Source organism: Phalacrocorax carbo, chromosome 11 (genome assembly GCF_963921805.1).
Source record: "Phalacrocorax carbo chromosome 11, bPhaCar2.1, whole genome shotgun sequence".
In the NCBI taxonomy this organism is placed as follows: Eukaryota; Metazoa; Chordata; class Aves; order Suliformes; family Phalacrocoracidae; genus Phalacrocorax; species Phalacrocorax carbo.
The window spans coordinates 11323998-11348647 of NC_087523.1; the positions used below are offsets into that span (position 1 = coordinate 11323998).

Consider the following 24650-nt stretch of genomic DNA (forward strand, 5'->3'; position numbering starts at 1 on the left):
GGTTTGCCCAGATCTGGGGGGAGGATCTGCTGGGATGTTCAGATAAAGTCTGTGTGGTGTCCAGGGCTGGATGTATCTGTCACCGTGAACGTGTCCAGTGTTGCTCTGCACATATGCACCATTTTCTGCCAGACTCCTCTGAGCACAGCACAGCCCCTTAAATCCTGTGACCACTGTGTCAGACTCAACTCCCTCTCCCAGGAGCTACCTGTGCCCCAGGGCTTGCTGACTCTGCCAGGACGGCTCCTGCCCCTTGCCCCTGCAGGTCTCACGGCAGCTGGCTCAGCGCAGCGATGCAGGAGCTGCTCCACGCTAGAATGCACCAACCCCTGCTCCACACAAAAGAAATTCCTTGGCAACGCAGAGGGAAAACAGGCTGTGCTGGCTTCCTCCTCCTGGCCCCTCTTTCCCTGCGTCTGAGGCCATGGAGCCAAGCGCATGACTTGCAGGGAAAGAGCCCAGCGAAAGGGTGCTGGAGGAGCCTGGGCTCGGAGATGCTGTGGCTGGGCTGGGGCAGTCATGGCCCTGCTTTCCCTCTGCTTCCCAGAGCCCCTCAGGGAGATGCTTGGCCTTGTCTCATGTCACTGGGGAGGACAGGGCTTGCACACAGAAGCAGTTCCCTGACCTTTCCTTCCCAGAGCCGGGGCTGAAAGGGGCCGTTGTACCCCTTGCAGTGGCTGAAGCTGGACAGACAGGCAGGGTTTGTGTGTGCTTGGCCACCCTGGCTGCCAGCAGCCCAAAGGGCAGAGCTCCTCCCGAAAGCCCTCTGGGGCTCAGCTCCTCTCCTGTGCCCAAGTGGTGGCTGGTGCAGACCCCAGTGAGATCCTGGTGGCTGCTCGGGCCCCCAGCCCTCCCCTGTGGCTCCTTTTACCCCCAAAAAAAGTTCCTCCCAGAGAGCCCTGCTGCTGCGGAGGCATGAGGAGAGGCAGACTGTTGCTGACCTGTGATGCTTCTCTGGCTGCAAAACTCCAGCTGGGAACTCCAGCAGAGCTCCTGGGGATGGTGGTTGCAGCTTCACTGGCTGGCTGCAGGAGCCAGGGTGGAAAACTGGAGGAATGTGGAGGATTCCTAGCCCTGAGGACTCCTCCTCATGCAAATTAGCCCATAGCCAAGGACGGAAACTCATAGCTTGCTTGAAAGCTGTGCTGTGGCAGCCGTAGGAGTGAATCCTCCCTGTGGCAGCGGGGTCATGGCTGGGAGGCTGCTGGGAGGCTGGATTTTCTGCTTGGGGTAAAACTGTGATGATGCAGCTGACTGTGCACGCACCGGGGAAGAAACGTCGTTTTCTGGAGGTGTGCGTGCCGGCTGGCGTGAGGGCGCTGCATTAGCCCTTGGATGCTGCTGCTATAGAAATATTTAATGATATTTGACACAGTGACCCCAGGAGGAAATTGTTAGACAAATTCTGATCTCTGTAAACCTTGAGTTACTCCTTATTAGATCCAGAGTGGATTTACACTGTTATCAAACAGAAATCGGGCTGTAAGATATAACATGCAGCATCACCTTTTGCTACCGCAGCATCCTCTTACTGAGGCTTTTCAGGAAGTGCTGCTCTTAACGTGTGCAGGTGAGGCAGACTTGTGTGCAACTTGTGATGCCCATAAGTAATGAAGGAAACCAGCTTGTATTTAAATTACCTTTAATGCCTTATGCGTATGTGTCCTAAAATGTACTCCTGTCACAGTCGTGCCCTTTGCTGCCTGAACCCCATACCACAAGCCTGAAACTCCTCTAATCCCTGGTGCCAGCAACAATTCCCTCTCCTGGCAAGTGTCTAAAATGGGCCGAGGGTTTCAGAGGTGGAGAACGGCTGCTTCAGAGGACAAGCTTCCTGCTCCGCAGGCACCTTGCCAGCTTGGCTGCCCAAGGCTGTGTTCCTGCAGCAGATGGGTGACAAACGGGGACGCCGGCAGCAGTGCACCCCACGACAGGGCTGTTCAAATCCTGTTTTTATTTTTGCGAAGTTTTGTGCATTCCAAGCGTAATCTGCCCAGCCAGGAGCCCCAGCTATCCCGTTACACAATGACTATTTTTATAACCAGAGGGAGAGATGTTTTTGCATGAAAACAAAGTCCCGTTTGTCTGGCTCTGTGACGACTGCTTGCCGTCACCTCGTGCCTGGTTTGGGAGCGCTTCGGAGGTTGCCAGCAGCACTCTCAGCACCTGGGGGGCTGTGGAGGGTATGCCCCAGGTGCGGTGGGTGGATCTGGAGACTCTCACTCCTCTCATCATTGCTGGCTGCCCCATTTCTCCTGGGGAGCAGGACAGAGCCTGGCGGTGATGCAATGCAAAGCAGCAGCTCCAAAAGCAGCATTGACGCTGGGCAGTGGCACAGTGCTCCTTGGACTCGGGCAGCCGCACAGCCTGGCTGGGCTCCCCATGGGCACAAAGCCACTCTGCCAGAAGCCAAGTTTTACAGCAGCTTTTTCCCCTGTGGCTGGGAGGTCAGCAGGCACAGGTGGAAGAGCTGCGTGATGGGGGGTGATGCTGCTGCCTGTCCCGTCAGCCACATGGATGTGCTGCTGTAGTGCATGGGCATGTGGTTAAGCACAGGGAGATGATAGGGACTTGCTTCTGGGGGTGCAATGCTGCTTTGTGAAAGCCTCCCTGGGAAATAGCCTCAGGCAGTGCTGAGCGTGTCCCTGCTTACAGTGCCCAGCGCTCACCAGATTTCCTTTGGAAATCCATATAAAGTGGGCATTTAATACCCCATGGTGCCTCAATGTGGCATAGTTTCAGGTGAGAAATTGCACACTGAAGGGCTGGTGCAGCCGCTTCATCCCTGAGCTTCCAGGGAGCACCAGGGGAATGGCCGCAGCCCCCTTGAGCTGAGACCCAGCACTTGCCCTTGGGGACGCTCGCAGAAGAGGGGCTCTCCAGCCTCCTCTGCAGCTGACACAGGTACAGAAAATGAACTCAGGTTCCTGCTGCGGCTTTCCCTGCTCCAAGTGCTTATTTATGCTACCGTGACTTTTTGGCCCTGCTGGCTCCACCAGGCTTCCTGTTTCCCAGGTGCTTGAAGGGATTTATTACTTTTTTAATGCCTTTTGCAAGGCATTTACCAAACTCTTTTGGCCGACCTTTTGGAGCTTTACCTTTAACCTGGCAGCATTTACCATCCTTTCTGGTTTTCTCATTTGGACACAGTTTCAGCTGTTTCAATGAATGTCTTCTCGCTTTTAATAGCCTCCCCTCCCCTGCAGTCCAGCCTTGCTTTCCTCCCTTTTGCCTTTACGATGTCCTCCAGCCAGGCACTGTGCATTGCTCTGATGTTCCACTGGGGGTCTCTCTGCAAAGGCTCAGTGCCTCCCACGAATCTTTTATCCTCTTTGTTACCCCTCTCAGTTTCTTCATAAAAAAGCTTCTCACTTTTGATGTGGTTCCATTTCTGAAATTAAACACTTCTGCAATGAGTGTATTGGCTTTAGTTGCACCTACAGAGGTGCTGGATCTGAAGGTCTGTGTCTGACCTGGCTCTGAAGACGAGCTGGGGGCCGGCAGCTGCCTGAGTGCATGGCAGTGGGGGCTTCCTTAGGGAAGAGCGGAGCCCACTGCAGCCCTGCTGGTCCCTGCAGTCCTGCAAGTGTGACTGGGAGAGGGTAAAATGCTCCTGGCAGGGGTAGGAGAGGGTCTGGCCTCCCACGGCCCCACTAGAGCTACACCCGGGCAACAGCTGCCACCAGGTCCCACTGTCAGCCCATAACTGTCTCTGAAGCAGCAAGGGCTGGGACACCCCAGTCTCATGCCTCTCTCTGGAGCCACTATGATTTACAGCAGCAGACTCGGGTCCTTGGAGCCCAGAGTGAGGATATCTAGCATCTGCTTGTGGCAGTGCACATGTAGTATCGTGTCAGGTGGCAAGAGGGAATTTACCGGGGAAGGAGCTGGAGATAACACAGCTGTAGCCATAAGCGTGCTGTCCTGGTGCCCTGTACCCTCTCTGTCTGTCCCCATGGGAAGAGAGCCCCTCCATGGGCCAGGGGAGCTGGGGAGCAGTGATGGGGAGGGAGAAGCCTGGCAGCATCAGGGCAGGCAGGGTCTGCCTGGTACAGGCGGCTTCCTGGAACATGGGACCGTGCATGGGACTGGCAGGGCCTGGAGGAGAGCAGGATGGGGTGGATTTATGATTGGTGTTGCTTAGCACAGTTTGCTCTTAGTCCCCGTGAAGGCGTGTGGTCATTGCCCTGTAGAAATGCCTGTGCCTTCCACAGCCATGGGGCACTGCATGCTGAGGCAGGCACCCCATTGCACCTCTTGCCTTGCAGGGCAGGGCATGGTGGGCAGCGTGGCAAGGGTGGGGAGCCAGCAGAGCCCTGTCCCAGCCCATCACCCAGGTGCTAGCCTCTCACAGAGAGCTCAGACTTATGGTGCTCTGGGTGCACAGCGGGTGGGCCCAGGTGCTGCACCCCACACAGGACGCTGGCATTGGGCTGTCTCCCTGGTCCTGTGGATGTTTCTCATGCTGTTTTGCAGATATCCATGAATTCTATGATTTCACACTGCGCTCTGCACCCCATCAGCCTCCCAGCCCAGATGCACATCACGGCACAGCCAGGCAGCAGCATGGGTCCAGAGAGCCCAGCTCTGTAGTCACACCTGGAGAGCCCCAAAATCTCCCCAAGGTAAGAGCCACTCCGGCATGATGCTGCGGGGCCAGACCCTGCACGCTCCTGCACCGAGGGGGAGGCGAGGGGCATGGGAGGCTGCTGGCCACCACAGCCCAGCCAGCTTACACCCAGGGCGCTTCCACACCTCCTCTGCCATAGCTTGTCTCATTAATGAGGCAACTTCTTTGGTTCACAAGTGTTAATTGAATTACTCCTAATGCAAATAGCTTCATCTCTAGTTCTGATTCCTGCTCTGCTGTTGCAGCTGGATTAGTTGCTCCCGTCTGACGCTGTCTCCCACAGAGGCGTTTCAGCTCTCTGATCTAGCCACCTCGCAGGCTGCTTTTGATAAGTGAAGTAGGTTGAGTCTTTTAAGCTTCCCTTTTCAGGATTTTTTTTCCAGCTCTCAGATAACTTCTGTCTCTCTTATTTGCATTCCCTTTAATTTTCAACAGCCTTTTAAAAGATACCGCACCAGCTGGGGAGGCAGGAATTGAGCGGTAGGGTCTCAGTTATCTCAAAGGCACCAAGGTAAATAAAATTGCCTCATGCCTTTGCAGGCCCTCTTCCTGTCCCCCTCTCACTGCCTCGTGCCCTGCCAGGGGATGCTGTAGGGTACCCCTGAACTGGGCATAGAGGAACATTTGTGCAGAAATGCAAAAATTCAGGGCTTCGTCCTTTCAGTGAAATAGTCCTATCAGATAAACACCATATTTCTGCTTCATGAACTGAACTGGCTTCCCATCCTATACCTGTGGGGACACCAAATTTGCGTGGCACACAGGGACAATGGAGCTGAACAATGTCTTCTAAGGAGGAATGATTTAAAGGGGTTTAATGATCAAGAACAGGGGGACAAAACTGCCCACAATCAGTGCAGGAGACATCTGTGCCCCTCTGTCTCAGGAACTATTTTAGTCCCATTTTTCCTTGACGCCCTTCACATTGACAGCCCCTCTAGTTAAAGGCAAACCTGCAGACCTAGTCTGTGTTTATGAACAAATTTTTTGTGATGTTATACCATAGGCAGTAGGATCCCTCTTTGGTTTTTTGGGTCTCCTGTAACCTTGATCCACCCACCGGAGGGCTCTGCTGGCGCCTCTGTGGCCAGGCCAGTCTGTGAGGCTCAGAGGAGATGTGACAGTCAAGGCATTTAAAAATCAGTGTGGAAACAAGTGGGGAAGCAGCCGTGGGCCTGGCACAGCTGGAGTGCGGGGCGCTTCTGCTCCCCCCGCAGTGCCCTGTGCACAGGGGGGACAAGAAAAGCAGACAGTCTTGGCGATACCCTGCACCAAACACAGCCCAAGCCCATCAACACCATCAAATCCCTCCTTTCTCCAAAAAAATGTGTTTGAGGCATCTTGGGTTGCTGAAACATGAAATGCAACAGAGAGCTGCCCTGGAGTCCCCTGCCTGCAAGTCTCCACTGTGACCTGCAGTGACCCTGCTGCCCGTGGGCCAGCGCCGGGGGGGGTGTCACAGGCGGCGGTTGCTCACCAACAGCAGTATGAGCTCCCTGCATGGAGGAAAGCTCATTTTGGCCCTTCCAGAAGGGGGGGGGGGGGGCACTGAAGGCAGCTGACCTGCCCTGCCCACATGTACCCCCCATCTCGTTTCAGGATCCATCCCAGGATGGTGAGCGGCGGCTTCCCACAGGGGCTGGGGACAGCGCGCCAGGGACACCACCACGGCTGGTGAGGGTGACAGCACGGAGGACAGAGGCACCGGCCAGCGTCTGCAGCCTGGTGCTCAGCTCTCACAGCGCCCTCCCGCAGGTGAGCCTCCGTGCGCCCCACACCACGTCCCACCCTGCCAGCCCGGCGGGCAGCGGGCACTGCCGGGACAGCATCGGGGCCACACGCCCATAGGGCATGGTGCTGGGGAGGCATTTTGCCCCCCTGAGCCTGGCAGTGTTTCCTCATTGCTATTCTGGTGATGCTCAGGCTAGGAAACCTAGCAGTCACCTGTGCCAGGGGCTGGACAACAGCAAAATCATCCCCTTGCATTAGCATTTACCATGGCCCAGTGTCAGCCCTCAGGGCTTGGAGGGAAGGTGGATATGGCGCAGAAATAAAGAGGCTGCGTGGAGCTGGAAATCATTCCAGCCCCGTCCCTCTCACCCCCAGCGCTGGAACACTCCCACGTTGCAGATTTCTGTATTTTTTTCTCTGAGCTCTTAAATGGCAGGTTCATTCCTCAGCTTACCAGGAGCTTTTCTCTGCTGTCTTATTTACTTGGAAACATCGTTTATTTGGATGTGCATCGTAAATCTCAGCTTCCTCCTGGTGCGAGTGCGTCATTTGGGCTATGCATTTGAGGGGAGTTTTAGGGATGAGGAAAGGGCAAAATGCACTTTTGGGAAGGATGAAGTGGCCAGGATAGATGGAGCTCACCACAGATTTAAAATTATATGAAAATGTTTGTTTTCTTGGTATAGTTTGAAATAATGCTTGCTTGCTAAGTCAAAGTCATCTTCTGAAATATTTTAAATATGAAAATTGCACTGGTTCTTTTCTCTCCTTTTTAAATGTTTCCCTCTTAATCTGGACTGCAATAAAATGGGTAATGCCCCATTTTTTTCCCTTACTGTTTAATTTCTCCTTTTCCTCTTGCTACTCTCTCTGTTTTCAAACATTCACCAAATCTTTACCAGCTTTGGAAGGGCGGGACAGTGGTTTTCTGAACACGACAGGAGGATGAGCGCAGCTGCTGGTCTCCGTTTGCCAGTGGGAGGGAACCATGACCGCAGATGGGGGAGTCACGGGGCAAAACCCACGAGGGGTGAGAGCTGGTCAGCCAGGAACAGTCAGATTTTAAGGGATTTTCTTCCTAATTGTCCCAGGCTGTGGAGTGCAGCAGCTCTTGCATCCAGCTCCAAATGTCCAGCTGACTTGCAGTGTCTCCAGCAGCTGCCTAGCTTTGGTTTTAAGAGTTCATGTGATGGGGAATCTGCTGTGTCCCTAGTCTGGCTGGCCTGATGGCTATTTATCTTTCCCATTAAAAATCTGCACTTTGCTGTTAGCCTGGTTTTCTCTCGCTTTAGCTCCCAGCCCCAGGAAATTTTGCTGCCTTTGTTTGCGAGGATAAAGGACCGTGGCAATCAGAAATGTTCCCAACATGTAGGTATTTATAGATGCGTCTGAGTTCCCTCTTAACTTTCCCAGAGATAAACTAAACAGATTGGCTTCTTCACTCACTCAGTGTGAGGCAGGTTGTTCCAGCCCTGAAATAATTCCTGCCATGCTTTTCTGAAGGTTTTTTATTTTCAGCCTCCTCCTTTCCTACCCTGTGTCGATACGGGTCAGGAGCTGGTCCTCGGTGCCAGGCGGTGGTGCTTTTGGGGTCACCCATCCACGGGGACTGCAGCTGCTGGCACGCAGCAGGGGGTCACTGCCCTGGGAGGGAGGGGGTGGTGGGGACCTGGGTGGTGGGACAGGGCTCTGGGAGGGCTGTGCTCGGAAGGGCTCTCTCATCTGCAGCCTCTTTCATCCCAGAGGACAGCCACTTCACAGCCTGGCTGCAGGCAGAGCAGGGACCTGGAGGCGAAAAACCATCAGGATAGGAATGTTCAGTGCTGGGCTTATCCATGCCCGTAGGTCTGCCTGAAACTCAGCTTTCTGTGGAGACCCAGCAGCTTTTCTGGAAACTGGGACCAAGCAATGCTGACGAGCTGCAGGCTCGAGCGCTGCTCCTCTGCAGCAGCCCCTGTGCTGGGATACAGGGGCCTTTGACAAGGCAGTGAGCCTCTTCCCCAAGATGTCATCTTCATCACTGGATACAGGCCTTGCCCTGGTGGAGCGGGAGCATTTCCAGCCGTTCCCCCTGTCAGTGATTTGGACCATGACCTGGGATCGGCCATGCCTGGGGGCAGGCTGAGCCAATGGACCGCAGCGTGGGCCCTGCTTCATATCTCTCACTCTTGCACGAAGGCACTGAGGACACCTCAGCTCCTGCCCAGCACCACCTCTCGTGCTGGTTCTCATTAGTCCCAGCATGCAGGACAGCATCAGGGCTGGATAACACCTACACACCCAGCTCCTGCCCACCTCCACTGTGACTTCTTGCTCCCCAGCTTTCAGTGCATGCTTTTTCCCACAGGTGTTTCCAAAGTGGTTTTCAGGAAGACACTTGAGATGGCAAATGGCACTTGGAAAAAACAGGGAAGCTTTTATAATAGGTGATATTTAATGCTAGGGCAGGAGGGCACCAGCTGCAGGGCAGAGCAGCTGCCCCCCTGGTAGTATCAGTCCAGGAACAAGAGCTCTAGCGGACACCCTGCCACTGGTAAAAGGCAAGATGATGAACTGGCTTGTCCTGCATAAAGTAAGTGCAATTCTCTTATCACATCCATCAATGTAAATAAGTTTTCTGTTGTCCTGGCTTTGTCCTCTCCCGTGCCTGCAGCTCTCCCCGGCAGTGATAGCAGAGCAAAAGCCACCATAACCTGTTTTAGCCAGGAAGACGCATGAGAAATAAATTGCCTCTCTGCACAAATGCTTCCAGGAACAGGAAATTTTCTGTCTGCTGGCAAGGATGTGTGTGCACTCCAAGTAGCCCTGCAGTGTGCAAATGGCTGCTGCAAAGGAAGTGGGACCGGTAAATGCACCAGCAACATGTGCTTCCTGACAGTGATGCTCAGTGGGCTGAAACAATCCTTCCATGGGAAAGTGGATGTTCAGCCCTCAACAGCGCAAGAGCAAAGGGACTCAGCCAGCTGAAATGCCGTGTTGAGACACTCAGAGGGACAATGCTGTTTGAACTCTGGGGTTTGTGGCATTTTGTTTGCCAAATCCTCCATTTCAACCACTCCCTGAGCCCCCTGGTTACCTTAGAAGAGCTGCTCAGGGCTTGTGTGCATCCACAGCAAGAACATCCATGAGGATGCTCCCATGGCCAGTGCCACTTGCCTGTGCTCACAGGCTGGCAGGAAGGCTGCTTCTCTCAGTAAACGCTGTTCTCATCCTCTGTGCGGGAAGCAGAGAGCAGCCAGCTGTAAAGATAAATGAAAGAGGAACAATGCCGCTGATGAGCAGAAACCCTGCGCCTGCAAGGAAGCACTGCTCTTCCCCTGCCACCCTCTCCTGCCTCCCAGCACAGCTCTGCAGCCTCTCTGACTTCATCCCTGTCATCGCGCCAGTGCAGTGCTGCCCCTCCCGAGTCTCCTGCCCGTGCATCCCTCCCTCCCTCCTGCCTGCCAAGGGTTTCGTTGCTTAGCCCTCCAACACCAGTGCCGCGGCTCTGTCCTTGCTCAGCCCAGCAGCTGACACTGAGCAACAGCAGGTCTTCACGTGATGGAGAGAGCAAGAAAAACTGCTTCAGAGGACACTTTCTGTGCGTGCTCTGAAATCGCCGGTGAATAGGAAACCTCACTGGCAGGGGGTGCTGCCGCTTTCGCAGGCTGTGGCTGCGTGGGATGCTGCTGAGTGTGCTCACAGTGTGCCAGGTGCAGGCTGTGCTTTAGCCCTGCTGAGCTGAGGCCAAAAATGTCCCCTTCCCTCCCTGCACCTCAGGGAGGGCATGGCCCAGCTCTGCAGAAACACCCTGGCAGGGTGTTAGGAGCCCTCTCTGCTGCACCTGCCACTGAAGAAGATGCGTCCATCTGCCCTATAACCCACGGCTCAAGTGCCAAAAAGGTTCGTGGAGCTCCCCAGGGGATTTGGCAGAGAAAAGCAAGCTGTGCCGCCAGCATGGCGACCGGCTGTCTGCTTCTCCCGTTATTCTATCGAGTGCTTTTTCCTCTTTCCTGATTTGCCTTTGGCCAAAGAGAAGGGCATTCCCGTGCTCTGTGCCTTTGCCTGGTGGGAGCGTCTCTAGGCACCCACAGCGGGTCAGGATGAGACTGGTGTGTGGCAGATGCTGCAGCTGCAGAAATGCCCCCTGTGAGCTCCCTGCTCCCCCTTGCCCTGGCTGCAGCCCCACCGCTCTTCATTTTCTCTGCAAGGTGCATGAGAGGGGTAGCACCAAGTAGCTGTTCCCTATTCCAAGGAGTGTCAGGGAAGTTAGGCAGGTCCCTGCTGTGGGTGAATGTCTGACAATGAATGCCAAGAAGCCCCCAGGAAGCTCCCCCTTGAGGTTGCTTTGTTGCATATGTCCTGCTCTCCCCATCACCCCATATCCTCTCTGTGGTCTGGTTGGGCAGGCAGCCGAAGCCATCACTGCAGGCCAGACCAGCCACTGCTTTATCTCAGCTCAAGCCCAGCAGCATCAGCCTTGCAACCCCAAAATGCTGAGAACTGGCTAATGCTCAAGCAATGGGAGCAGAGGAGCAACCAGCTCCCAGAGGGACACCCCTTCCCCATTTCATCTCCATGCACCTTTGAGAACATGTTTAATTTTAGGAGAAGCAGAGAAGAAAAGCAGCAACCCAGAGCCTGGAGGCCCCGGCTGTTGCCCTGGTGTCGCTTGAGCTGCTTTGTGCCTGGAGGTTGCTTCGGGGCTCTGCACTCGGATGCTCTCCAGCAGTTTTGTGTTTCAACATTGCAGACACAGGCTTGAAAGCCAAAGCGCTAAAGCCGAGAGAGTGTCTGTCTGCAGTAACATGCTCAGACTGAACCATACATCAGCCCTGCACAGCATGGGACCCGACTGGGCAGCTGGCTGCTTTTGTCCCAAGGATGCTGCTGCTGGTGAAAGCGGGGGTCAGCACGGGCTGTCACTTCAGTGGACATTTTTGGGTTGATTGGCCTCAGCTGTACTAGAAGCTCTTGCTATTCCTGCTGTAGAGATGAACAAGGAGATGCTTAGACCTCAGTTCTCTCAGCTCAATATACAGCTTCAGCAAAGGATGAAGTCAGTAGAGCCACCAGGCTGTCAAACCAAAGGCTCATCCGTGGCCACCTGTTCCTGCTCTATTTAGGGACTTTCTGTCTAAAACTAGTGACAAAAGGAAGATCCTCAGCAGACCCCAAGGCTTTTCTGGCTGCGTGGTGTAGGAAAGCTCTGCCAGACATAGGGCTGTTGGTCCGTCCGTTCATCCAAGTCATTGTTACTGTTTTGAAGTTATTTTGTGATGGTGTGTCTGCAGCGCTCCCAGTGCAGTGGCAGAAAGGGGACAGTGAGGAGGAGGCCTTGGGAGTGTCCCGTGGATGACCACGGTCCTGAGTCATCCAGACGAGCCTGGAATCCATCAATCCTCCCTCCAGATTCATGCTCCAGGTTCATTTGCCTCTGTCTAGTGCGCGTGTCTGCCCATCCCCCAGGAGCACAGCTGCTGGGGCAACGCACATTGAGATTCACACTGATGGGTTTCATGCATAACTCTGAAAGCGAGGACTGAGACCTTTCACAGGCATCTCAGCAGGTTGGGGACTGAACAGGGGCCAGCCCCATCAGTGCCTTGGCCAGGAGCTCCATGAGCCACCGCACTGTCCCCACTGGGTCTCTGCTTTGCTCATCAGGTTTCCAACATGAGCTGGTGCAGCCTCGGTGCAGGGTTCCTCCAGCAGCACCCAGGTACCTCTTTTCCTGCTTTGCCTTGTCAGGTGACTGACCACATTCCTTCTGCAACCAAAGTGAAGCACTGATGCCCTTCTCCTGTGGCACAAATGAACCAGGGGCTCTTAAAGTGCAGAGCATTCATGCCCACAGCGTGGGATGTGCTGCCCTGACGTCCACCCATCCACACTTTGCTCCTCCTCGCAGCCACCCCAGTATCTCAGGAGGCTGAGAACAAACCTCCTGGGTGCATTTCTGCAAAACAAACAGGCTCTCCTCACCATTTTTTAAAGGAACAAGCCAAGCTTGAGGGCAGAGCCTGGCAGGCCAGCTGCTTTCTATCTGGAGCGCTGGAGCTGCGGGAACGTCACTGCATTTTAATGGCATCGGGCTGGACGGAAATCAGGATTCTGGTGGCAGAGGCAATACTGGCACTGTTATAAATAGAGCAGCCACGATAACTGCTCAGGAAGGTTTTTAGTCTCTTGGATTTGGAGGATCAGTATCAAGCGATGCTGAGAGAGCCATTATCCTTGGCATTGGTAGGAGCTGAGGGAATTGCAGGGGAAGGACAGCAGATGAGTGCAGGTTTGGGAATCGTCCCTCTTGTGAATCCAAGTGTGTGAGCCTTCTGAAAGGTGCTCTCTGCTGTGTGCCGCCTCCTCTTGCTTTGCTTTTCCTGCTCTGGAGGGTCAGACCATGCATGGCTGCAGCACTGCAAGTGTTTCAAGCCAACCCTGTGCCCTACTGCAGGAAGCGAGGGTTTGCTCCAGGACAGCACCTGCCAGAGTCCCGCAGGTACAGAGCACCTCGCAGGAGCCTTGTTGGCATTGCACATAAAAATTATTCCAAGTATTGAGACTCAGGCAAAAGCCTCCTGCAGTCTGTGGCCTAGATAGCTCCTGGGGCTGGCACCGCTCAGGCACACCAGCAACTGTGCCCAAAGCATCATGCCTGGCCAGCATCGCTTCTCCAGCCTCACCACCAGCTTCCCACCTGTGCATGTCCAGGAAATGTGGCAATGTCCTGCCAGGCTGTCCCACCCTTTTAAGAGGTATTTTTAGACCAGATAATTTCACAGCCCAGGCTACAGCAGACTGCAGGAGGAGCTGTGGCAGAGCAAGCAAGGGGGCACTGCACTGTGGTGCAACGGTGAGGCCCAGGCTGGTCCTGGAGCTGGATTCATTGCTGAGGGCAGGAGCAAGCTCTGCCCACTGCTTTGTGATCATGTTGCAGTCCCATTGCTGCACTGTTTGTTCCTGCTCCCTTGGCACATACTATGCAGCTATTTCCCCTCTGTGCAGTGGTAGATTTTGCATAGCTGAGCCTCATGGGGTGCTTTGCAGGGAGGTTTTGTAAGCTTTGGGGCTCTGCTGCTGTGGGAACACTCCTGTGTTACTGCTCTGGTTCAGAACAAGAGCATGGTGATGAAAGCGCGCTTCCAGCTGCCTGCTCTCACCGCACCGTGGCTCAGTGGCAGAGCTCGTGGCCTGGCCTCCTTTGGGTTGCAACTCAACATAGCCGTGAGCTCTGGCCCTGTGGACGCCCAGTCCCTGGGACCCAACCATCCCCTGTCCAAACCAAGCCCAGAATCCAGGTTAGGGAAGCAGCATGTCATCCCTCAATGTCATCCGTCACCCGGGGTTCGTGTTGCTGCATGTCGCTTCTGAGGAGCACATGTGTACTGGTGTGCCTGCGCCTCGGGAACACCCCGTCACCCCACGGCTGGGACCCGCTTTGAAGGTCACCTCAGGGCTGACGAAACGGTCTGGTCTTGTGCAGGCGGCAGAGGGGCCGGGCGGGTGGTGACAGTGCGCCTTTAAGAGAGGCCCGTGAGCCGGCTGCGGCCCTGCGGCACGCGCGCTGATTGGCCGAGCGGCGGGCAGGCGGGCCGGGGGCGGGGACAGCCATTCACAAATTTCCGAGCAGCACTTTCTCCCTTAAAGGGGACAGGGCAGTGGCGGCAGGGAGGTGCAGGGGCAGCCGGGCGCCCGGGGCTCCCAGAAACACCAGCATTCATTTTTGTCGCCGAGCCTGGGCAGGTTCCCACACCGGAAAGCACGTTCCGGGGCAGCACAGACCAGACGAGGTGCCTGTATCCCCACAAGCAACTGGCTGGGGGCAGTGGGAGCTGCTGAATGGGTTTTGCTCTGTCTGGAAGGGGCAGACTGGAGTAGGGCTGGCCAGGCAAAAGAGAGAAAGAGTGAACCCCCAGACCTCCCCTTCTTATCCCCCATGCAGGGTGGGAATAATCGAGGAAAGGGCATCTCTGGGTCCTGGATGTGAGGAAAGCGTTTTCCATTCAGTCACTATCTAAAATGCCATTATTTACCATGGGAGTAAGATTGAGTTTGTAATGTCATTTAAATATGCTGTATTGTGTGTGATACTAATCTGTTTCAGTGAAGATCATTCCCATTTCAGTGTTCTGTTTCAGCTTTGAAACTGGTTGTATTGGAATCTTGCTAGGGTACTTTTAAGTTTTGCTTGCAAGAAATTGCACTTAAAAGTACCCTAGCAAGATTCCAATACAACCAAAGTGCAAGTAATTGCACTTTGAATCAGAATAATGTTACAGCCATGGTGAGATTTTTTTTTTCATTTATCTTATTTTGTGCAATGCATGATAACGGTTGGACTTGGTGATTTTATAGGTCTTTTCTAACCTAAAGCATTCTATGATTCTATGAAAGGTCCCTCTGGGCAGGTCTGTGCTGCTCAGGGCAGACCCAGATCTGAGCAGAGTGGTGCAGAGCCCTTGCAGCACTTTCAGAGCCACACATTGACCCACTCTGAGGATGAGGCTGGTTTCTGCAGGGTTGGTTCTGGGTGGGGAGCCCACAAGAGCCAACTTGTAGGGCTTTGTGGCCCCAAGGACACATCAGCCTAGGCCAGGGCTGGCCTGGAGACCTCCAACAGCCTTGTACAGCATGAGCAGGATGTGTTTGGCTGCTGCTAAATCTGACTGTGTAAGCACACCTGGGGACAGCCTGGGACTAGTGATGCAGGGAAACAGGATGTTTGGTGGGGACACACTCGGCACAACCAGCTGGGGATCAAGGTACAGGACCAAAAATTAACCTGTTCCTTAAAGACATGAGGCTTTGAAATACTTCACTCTGATGCTGGCTTGGAGCGGTGCAGTTGTGCCCCTGTCACATTTTCAAACTTCTCTCTGCTCCTTCAGGCTGGAAATGTGCTTTATTCTGAAGGAAATGAGGCACACACAAGGACTGGGCACCCACAGACCACAAGACACAGCAGTGCTCTAATTGCCATGCCCATGCAGCAGCAAGGCTCTCCCGTTGCACCCAGGGAGGTACAGTGGGAAGGCAGCCCACAGCCAGCCCATGCTTCCTGTGCCCCAGCACAAGGCAGGAGCCTCTGCCAGGTGACGGGGAGAGCAGCTGTGGGCGTTGTGAGGCTGTCAGGAAATCCATAAAGCCTGCTGCAGTTGATTGCTATTAAATAGAGCCTCTGGGCTCTCCTTTACAGGGAGGGAGCTTGGGCTCTGCTGCAGGGACCTGCCACAGGTCTCCATTGCTCCTCTCCTCTGCCAGTTGAGCCATGGAAGACATTTCATTGGCCATAATTTCAATTGCAGAAAGCAGCCAGTGGTGTTTATTGGAAGACCCTGGCACCATTGCTGCCACAAGTGAGGATATGGGAACTGCGTAGTGACACCGGGCAACATATCAAGGATCTTTAATAGAATGAAAATGGTTTTGGCCCGGAGGAGAATAATTTATTTGGGAATTGCCCTGAGAGTGCTGTAAGCTATCGGTCCCTTGGTATGCCTGGTTACTGTTACCTCAGCTGCACATTTCCTGACGCGAATAGTTGCTGGTTGCAGGGAGGAACAGTCTTAGCATGAGATGTTCATTATCCTGCCCCTTCGCACTCACCCATGACTGTGCAAACCCTCTGACACTCATGGAAACCGCCGGCCCCCACTAGCTGTGCAGCTGACTCTGCAGAGCACCTGTCCAAGTTTCGTTTGACAAGCCCCAGACAGCCAATTGCAAGCCCCTGCTGGATGGGGGTCTGTGGTAGAGCTAAGGAACCAACTGATGGACTGAGCCGAATTCGGTTGTTCTCCCATTACAGCTCATCTCTCCGTGGCCAGCTCCACCCTTGCACGTTTACCTCCTGGTGCTGTTTGCCCTCTCCCCTCCCCCTGTTCTCAGCTGGCTGGCTGCAGACCCCGCTGCCTCCCCTGCACTTTGGACGTTTGGCAGCTTTTTGCAGGTGATTTTGGTGGAGAAAGGTACCTCCCCCATGCAAAACTGACCCCCACCTCCTCCCCCAGAATTACGAAGGCAACACCTTCCTCTTCTGCACCCAGGCTCAGAGCTAATGCTTGGGATCAGTTCCCCTGGCAGGACCCAGATCCTGCTTGGGCTAAAGGCAAGGAGCAGTGTGGCAGCACTCGTGTGACTGTCATCTCTGCAAGAGGCTGGCTGCCTTTAGCCTGCTCTGTCTTTTGCTCCTAGAAAGGCTGTAGGGGCAACAAACCCCCAGCTCCTGGTCCCTCATACTTGCCTTCCTCTTCCTGCAGGACTTCATGTGAGAGGAAGGAGGCGACAACAGGGTCTGAAATGCCGGCACCACCAGATAAAACCTAGCTCTGTGTTGCCTTTGTGCCGTGTAAATAGCACCATCTCCGGGGATTTCTTGACACTTTGCTGAAATTAGCACCTGTAAAAAAAAGCAGCTGCCAAAGCTGAATTTAAATAAGACAGGCAGGCTTCTAGTAGGAAGAGGGTAGAGGATGAGAGAGCTCTTCGTTTCCTTGCATTGCTTCCCTCCATGAAGGCACCTGCCTGGAAATCAGCTCCTTTAGCCCTGCTCAATGCCCACATCACTGAGATGAGATGCCTCAGCTGCCTGAAGGCACTGGGCACTGCGCCTGCCAGATGCAGCTCTGGGCACCCCAGTGCAGGTGTCCACGCTGTTCAGGCTCCAGCAGTGCCATTCCTGGTAGCTAAAACACCACAACTCACTGAAGCAAACTGGAGAAGTGCAGGATGCAGATGCCCCTGGCCAGCCAGTCTTGGCCTCCTCTTGGGCTCAGTAACGTGTCCTGAGTCCTGCACAGCGTTAGGGAGCATTGCAAGCAGGCGGCAACAACCAGGGATATTTTTTTCCTTTTAATCAGGGCTAGCAGGTGGCGCATGCAGTTCACTACAAATGAGTGGGAATTAAACAACTCTCGTGGCAGCTAAAATGGGAATTGCAGGTTTTCAGGAGGGAGCTGCAAGCAGGTAGGGAAGGGCTCCGTCAGAGCTGCAGTGGCTGAAGCTCAAGGGCCCTCTGTTTGCAGGTGGTGATGAGGCGCTAACAGATAAGAGAGCTGGGGGAAGCAGCAGAAGGTTTTAGATTGTGGAGCCATCCCTGAGTTTGTGAGCTGGCAAGCGGAGTGGGGTGGGGGCAGTGATGCTGGCACTCCAGGGCTGGCAGTGAGGGTGTCTCCCATGCGGGGATGCCCATTGCATGCATGGCTGCCCCATGCATGGTGATCATCTAGTCCATCAAGGTTGGACTAGATGATCCCTGAGGTCCCTTCCAACCCGTGATTCTGTGATCTGCAGGGCTGCCAGAAACCGAGCAGGGAGAGGACCAGAGACCTTCCCTGTGGAGGGCGCACTCCAGTCTGCTGGGTGGGGAGGCAGGAATCAAATGCTTCTCTTAATTGTCTTAATTATTCACTCAGCTCCTTATTAAAGCGTTTTTCCCTAGCAGGTCTTGTCCTTTGCTTTTGCACTTCACCCCCCAGGTGAATGCCCATGTCCCTGCCTGCTCCAACCACAGGAGTGAAAGGAGGAGACGTGTCTGGAGCAGGGCAGGTACGAGCAGTCGGGATACAAACTCCTCATGTGCCCTTCCCCGGTGCTGTCCTCCCACCCAAGTCAGCCTCTTCCAGACATGGGTTTCTTGCCTGACCTTGGCCCAAAGATGGCTCATGGTAGTGGAGGGGGCCTCACCCAGTGGGGCTCTGCACACTGCCTGGTCCCTGCAGCCGAACTGTGCCATCCTAGGGTGGGAACTATGATGGGAGGGAGGTTTGCAGCTGGGCTGGAGCAGTAATTAGTTATGGTTCTGTTACAGGTTCTGGGCGTATCTCATTGCTGAAGTGACTCAGATCTCAGGGGTGCTGCAGTGGGTAGCCAAGATGGACTTCATGTCCTTTTACTTTCATGCAGGAGGCACTGGCCACCCGCCTGTTTCTACAAGGCTTATTGTTCTGCTTTGGTGCAGCAATCCCCTATATCAGTTCATTCCTGCCCCAGTCCTTCCCCTTGTTCCCACCTCTGCCCTCACTGCTGCAGGATGCCCTCTCCCCGTGGATGACATCCCCCAGCCTGCTGGTCCACCCAGACTGTTGAGGAGGTACAGCATCTCCCCAGAGCACAGGGCTTGTCAGCCCAGCAACCTCCTGCAGTGCTCTGGGAGATGGCACAAGGAGCAGTAGAAGATGTGGAGATGATCCTAATTTTTTAAAGTCTGAAGTGTAAAGTTGTTTGTTAAGGCCAACACTGCATGCTTTCCTTCCATGCACACAAACACAGTTTTTCATTGATTAAAATAACTCTGAACAAGCTTGCTTTGCATGCAGGCATCCAATCCTTTCTTGCCTTAGTGAGCTCCTGGGGTCTGCAGAGTCATGTGGCACTGAGCTCTGCAGGGTAGAAGTACTTTCTTATGTGCAGCCATTGGCTTCATCTTGCTGCAACTCTTGGTCTTTGGGTCAATGTCACAGTGCACCCAAGTCCCATCACTGTTCATCAGCGAGAGGCCCTGGGAGCAGCCGGGAGAGGGTCACCTGTGGAGCTTTCCAAGGGCTCAGCAGCAGCGCTGTGCTCAGCTGCTCGAGGCCAGAGTGGTGGGGACAGGCTCCCTAGACTTGCTTGTCCAGGAACACCATGACTATCCTAAGCTTGGAGCTGGGGAAATGTCAGTGTAACATGTCTGAGCCACAACACCGCGCCCTGGCATTAAGCACGGAGCAGCACCTGATTGTAACATCTGTCCTGTGACGGGTAACCTGAGCAGCCTAGGGGCAGTGAAGTGCAGGCAGTGCTGGAGAGGACAGGCTCTGCACCACGCAGCGGGGACTGTGGGGCACGGGGTGACGCAGATCCTGATTATGGGGTGTCTGCTGCCCCCTCCCCTTCACCCAGAAGCAACCATTTCTCTTGACCACTTGGGAGAAAACACTGCAGAGGCACCTCTGTCTCCGTGGTAAAGTACAGAAGTAGTTTTGTATTGCAGTTTAAAGAGCTAAAGAAACAAGGACTGGGCTGGGCAGGGGCATTCGTCTGACCAGCCGTCACATGCTTCCTCCTCCCACAGCCCTGCTTGTGAGCTGGGCCATATTGTGCTGGCTGCGTGAGGCCAGTGGGAGCCTGCAGATCTCACAGCCTGAATTGGGGCATTGAACCATCATGTCGTGTGGCTCAACTTGTGGCCCCCTCCCACTTTTGCCTCATTCCTTCACCCAGATCCTGCGGGAGCTGTACTGTGCACTTTTCATTGCTCTTCTACATATTTATGTACCGTTTCTTCAAATGATTCTTCACCCGCCCTAGTGTTTATTACAACCCGTAAGCATTAGGAGGCCAGGTTCATGTTCTAACTGGTCAGATGTATTTTTTTGTAAAGTTTTTTCTTTCTGCCTTACAATTTGTCTGGGTGACTCTTCCAAACTTCTCTTCCAGTCTGGCACTTCTGTGCAAGAGGCGAGGGGCTGCCTGAGCTGCACTGGAAGCAGCACCCTTGCCCTGCTGCACCAGTGGGCATTTCTGCTCTGCTTTTACCATTCCCTGATGGCAGTAAGTAGAAGGCCCAGCAAAGGCCCTTGGTGTTTCCACACCCCCAACGCACCTGTAGCTCACTGGGCAATGGCAGCATCCCCAGGGTGCTGCGCTGGACCGTGCAGTAACATTTCCAGCAAAGCAGGGCGACAGCTGACGTGCAGATGCAACTGAAATGCCGCTGCTGGGCTAGCGACCATGGTTCAGGTCTGGAAAAACGCTTTCATACTCTGGTGGGATCACAGCTGGTGTGACCTGAGCCCCTCTTGGTGTCAACCACAAAGCTGGCAGGGCTGCCCGCCGCCGTGCTGGGTCTTGGGGAATGGAGCTGCCGTCTGGGGCCGGGGCCGGGGCCGGGGCCGGGGCCGGGGCCGGGGCAGCCGCAGGTGATGCGTGAGGCTGTCGAGGGAGGATTTCCGTTCCTTCTGGATGCCGCCCGCGCAGGCTGCCGGGGAGCAGCGGGGCGCTGCCGCGGGGCCGCTGCGCGCAGGGGCCCTTCGGACCCGCCGCCCGGAGCTGCCCCGTCCGGCGCGGGCGAGCGGCGCCCCCCCGGCCCCGGCGCGCATCGCCGGGGCGGGGCGGGGCGCGGGGGCGCCGCCGCCGCGGATTGGCCGCCGCCGAGGGGGCGGGGGCCGGCTCGCGCCGCCGCAGGTGCGGCGCCCTGCGCTCCCGAGCCGCGGCGGAGCGGGCTGAGCCGCCCCGTGCGGCGGGGCGGGGCGGGGCGGGGCGGGGCGGAGCCGCTGCCCCGCGCCGGGACCGGCCGCGGGACCGAGCGGCGCTGCGGGCGATGCCGCGGCGCGCCCCCGCGGAGATCACCTCGTTGTAACATCCCCCATCTCCTCCTCCTCCTCCTTCTCCTCTTCCTCCCCCTCCCGTTCCCGCCCGCGGGGCCGGGGCGCCGAGCGGGCGAGGAGGCGGCAGGCGCGCCGTGCGCGGGGCGGGGGCCGCTGCCGCCCCCCGAGCATCCCTCCCTCCTTCCCTCCCTCCGCGCCGCCCCCCTCCCTCCCTTCCTGCCTATGGTGTGAGGGCAGCGATGCACAAGCACCACCACTGCTGCAAGTGCCCCGAGTGCTACGAGGTGACGCGGATGGCGGCCCTGCGGCGCATGGAGCCCCCCTCCTACGGCGAGTGGCAGCACGAGCAGTACGGCTACGGCGGGTACGGCTCGCAGACCCTGCCCGCGCCCGGGGGGGCAGCGCCCGCCGCCCGCGGCAAGGCCAAGCTGGGGCCCCCCGCCCGCGATCCCGCCGCGCTGAAGCCGCCGCCGCCGCCGCCGGGGAAGAGCGCGCCCAAGGTGAACGGGAGCGGCCCGGGCTGGTGGCCCGAGTGCACGTGTTCGAGCCGCGACTGGTACGAGCAGGTACGGGCCAGCCCCCGGCAGCGGCTCCCCGGTGCGGGACAGGGTGGGATGGGGCGGGAGGCCGATGGAGAGTGGCGGGGTCGCGGCGGGGTGCAGCGTCGCCCCTGGGGCGTCACCGGCGGCCGGGTTGGATGCTGGCGTTGTCGGGACTGGCCACCGGTGCGGTGGCGGTGGGCCGTCATTGTCGCTCGGGCCGGCCGCCGGCGCTGCTCAGGTTGGCATCGCTGTTGCTCAGGCTGGCCGCCGCCGTCCTGCCCGGCGTAGGAGCTCTGCTTCCCCCGTGCCGGGCTGGGCCAGCCGGGTCTTGCTCGGCACAAGGTGGGCATCGGGCATGATGTTCTTCGGACACCCCACCTGAGGTCCTTGCTGCTTACGATGCCATTGCCTGAAGTCCCAGCAGCGTTGAGCGGACAACCTCGTGGGCTCACGGTGCCGCTTGCCATCGCTCCCAAACTGGCACCCGCTCTCCATTGAGTTGTGGTTTCCACGCTCTGCTGTTACGTCCCTGCTCCCCGAGATTATTACGTAACCCTGCTCTGGTCGCTGGCGTGCTGTGTGCATTCTGCCCCATTTCGCTGCCTCCATTTCTTCCCACACACATTCGTTTTATTAGTGTTCTCCTCCAGGACCCATTCTTAGGCTGTGTCTCTCTTTCTCCCCTAAATGGAGAGACCAGTCTGATTTTGAACCCACAAGCCAGCTTAGAAAATGGTTGGAGCTGTTTGGAAAGCATTAAAATGGAGGATAGACCTTGCCTGAAAAACAATTTAACCTGCTTTAGAGAAAGGCATTTCGATTTGCTGCTTCTGCCTCTTTCATTCATTATCTTCAAACCTCACATGATTTCTTATTGATCCTTCTAATTATTATTTCAAGACGCTGTAGCAGGCAGACACACGGGAATCAGTGGGAATTCTCTCCTCCTTTCCTCTCAGAAAACACAACCCTTTTCTTCCCTTCCCCTGTGTTTTTTTTTTTTTTAATTATTATTATTATTACTGTCTCAGTCTGTAGCTCTGGTTGAAATAATTAGATTCAATGCTGATATGCTCGGATGATGTTCACAGAAAGCACCCAAAACCCCAGCCACCTTCCTGTCAGCCTGGTCCTGCTTTCTGTCTCTTTCTCTGCCACTCTTTGCATCAAAATCAGCCTTGGCTCTCTCTCGCCTGCTGATTCCTGGCAAGCATTCTTCCATCTTTCCTTTGCCATCTCTTTCCTTCTCTCCATCCAGAGCAGCAAGCTCGGGGAGCTGGGTAGGAGCAGGGAATTGAAGCATGTCTGCCCTCTCCTTTCCATTCCTGCTTGCATGAAAGGTCCAGCCCAGGGTTCCTGGTAAGATGATTGCAAGCAGGCTGGGAAGGAAGCGATGCCAGCTGCATTGCTGCCATGGCAGGCTGGGCAGGGGGGCCTTTCATGTTTTTGCAATGGTAGAAGAGAAGTCATTGTCTCTTTGTGGTGCTGCCACAGAGCCCCGGGGCTTGGGCTGCTCTGAAAGTCCACGTTGGGAATCTCTGCTCAGCCTTAGCATTTCTGAAGGTGAGGAAAAAAAAAAATATCAAAAGCTCCTCGTGGCATTGCAAGTGACAGAGGATGCCAGTGTGTGAGGCTACGTGAGCGTAGTGGGGTCTGCATGTAGAATATGACGTGTGTGGTATGTGTGCTGCCTGTATCAGAGCAGGCAGGATTGCTCCCTGGTGTGTAGCAAATGTATGCAATGAGTAAAGCTTTGCAGCAAATACCTCAGAAATGCTCCCCTTCTGATCTGAGGGTGCAAAGTGCCTAGGCCGTCAGGAATACATGTTCTTCTCTGTCCAGTGATGGGCAGAGGGACAAAAAGTGGTAAAATGGAAACAGCTGGGCATGGCTTGTACCCAGGCAAGGCAGGTTAGGCTTTGGGAGGCTGGGAGATGTTGGGTTCTGGGTAGATTTGGCCAGGTGCTGCAGATGTGAAGCTGGTCTCCTTTGCAGGTGCTGAGGAGGCAGCCTCTGCGTCCTCGAGAGCCTCGGCTAGAGGCGGGGCTGCCATTTTTCAGGGCTGCCCCTTTAAATGAGCTCCCTGTCCCTGGAAGCACTTCCAGCAGCAGAGGTGGGAAGGGGTGTGCGTGCCAGGAGGCTTCCCCGGGAAAGCAGGGATCTGTTCACTTCCCGGGGAGCTTCACCACCTCTCATGTAAGCCTTTTTCTCCCCTTGCTTCTTCACGCAAGGAGAGCAAAGTGCACACCGCCTGTGTGCGCTGGTGCGGCCACGTGCGCAGATGCTCTGACATCGGAAACCTGCTTACGGTTCCATATGGTGATGTATGTTCTCTGACATCATGCATACTCGCAGATCCTGTGCGCACCTCCGCGGCATGTGAGACGTGCCCACATGTGCTCCCCAGCACACGGCACGGTCCCAACGTCAACCCGTACCTCCTCCCACCCCCAGTACCCTGTCAGTTCTCTCCTCCTGCGTCTTCCCTTCTCTAGGACACAAATTAGCTTGCTCAGGCAATGTCAGTTACTGAGAACCCCTAATCCTGACTGGAGGGAGGAAATCTCTGAGCTCTAGGTTTCTCATTTCTTTTTGTTTTGCTTTTCTTCTCCCCTCTGAGGTGCCTTCCATTTCTTCTCCCTTATCTATCCATGTTCCCTGTTCACTAGATCCTGCTCCCTGCGCTCGCTGTCATTGCTGTCCTCCATTGTTTCCATTGGCGTCCCTCCGGCTGTCCATGTGCCCTCCTCATCCCCCCTCACTTGCTGGTGGGGGGCTTGAGTCCTCCCGTGCCAGACTGGGGTGAGAGGAGGACTCCCGGCTTTGGGGGAGGAACGGCAGCACGATCCAGGGAAGCATCCCTGATGCGCAGCACTAGAGGAGCAGACTGCTGAAACCCCTCCTCTTCCCTGCACAGTGACGCCCGTGGGCTCTCAGGAGAGGAGCACTGAGCTGGCCAGCCCTGCCTGAGCCCCTTCTCTGGCGCTGCTGCCTACGCTGGGGGTCCAGTAGCAGCCGGCACCTTTCCTTCCCGCAGGGAATATCCAGCCCTGTGGCTTAGCTCACCCCGAGGTCCCTAATGCCGTGGCCAGAGTGGAGCCCCTGTGAGGCTCCCAAGGGTCTCACCAGTGTTTTCATGTGCATTTGGGGTGGCTGGGGCACGGCCACCTCCTCTCATGACTGGGGAAGGGGCCTGGGGCAGTGCAGTTCCCTGGCATGTAGTTGGGAAATGCCCTCTGCCGCTGGGGTGGAGGTTTGCTGGCCCTGCTTGGCCAGAAATGCAATGTCCTGCTTGCCGCCCTTCCTCTGGCCCCTTTCTCCCGCTTGTGGGGTCAGGAGGATGCAGAGGAGCGGTGAGAGCACCATCACAATGAGTCCCTGACCACCTGCAAGTGCCTGGAGCACATCGGCTTGCGTGGCCCCTGCTTACCCTGGCAGAGGCATTTCATGGCCATG

At 55.7% G+C, this 24650-nt stretch overlaps 1 protein-coding gene across 6 annotated transcripts in view; it reads left to right on the forward strand.

Moving 5' to 3' along the window:
- DLG3 (discs large MAGUK scaffold protein 3) overlaps window positions 1-24650 on the forward strand; it is a 79076-nt gene that overhangs the window by 5165 nt on the left and 49261 nt on the right. For 2 of the 6 annotated variants that reach the window (XM_064463031.1, XM_064463030.1), the window contains exons 3-4: window positions 4477-4625; window positions 6230-6385. In XM_064463031.1, coding sequence (XP_064319101.1) covers window positions 4477-4625; window positions 6230-6385 — 305 coding nt within the window. Of the gene's footprint in view, window positions 1-4476; window positions 4626-6229; window positions 6386-20634; window positions 21219-24650 lie in introns of those variants that run through there. The other 4 variants (XM_064463034.1, XM_064463035.1, XM_064463032.1 and 1 more) reach the window with 4 other exon arrangements.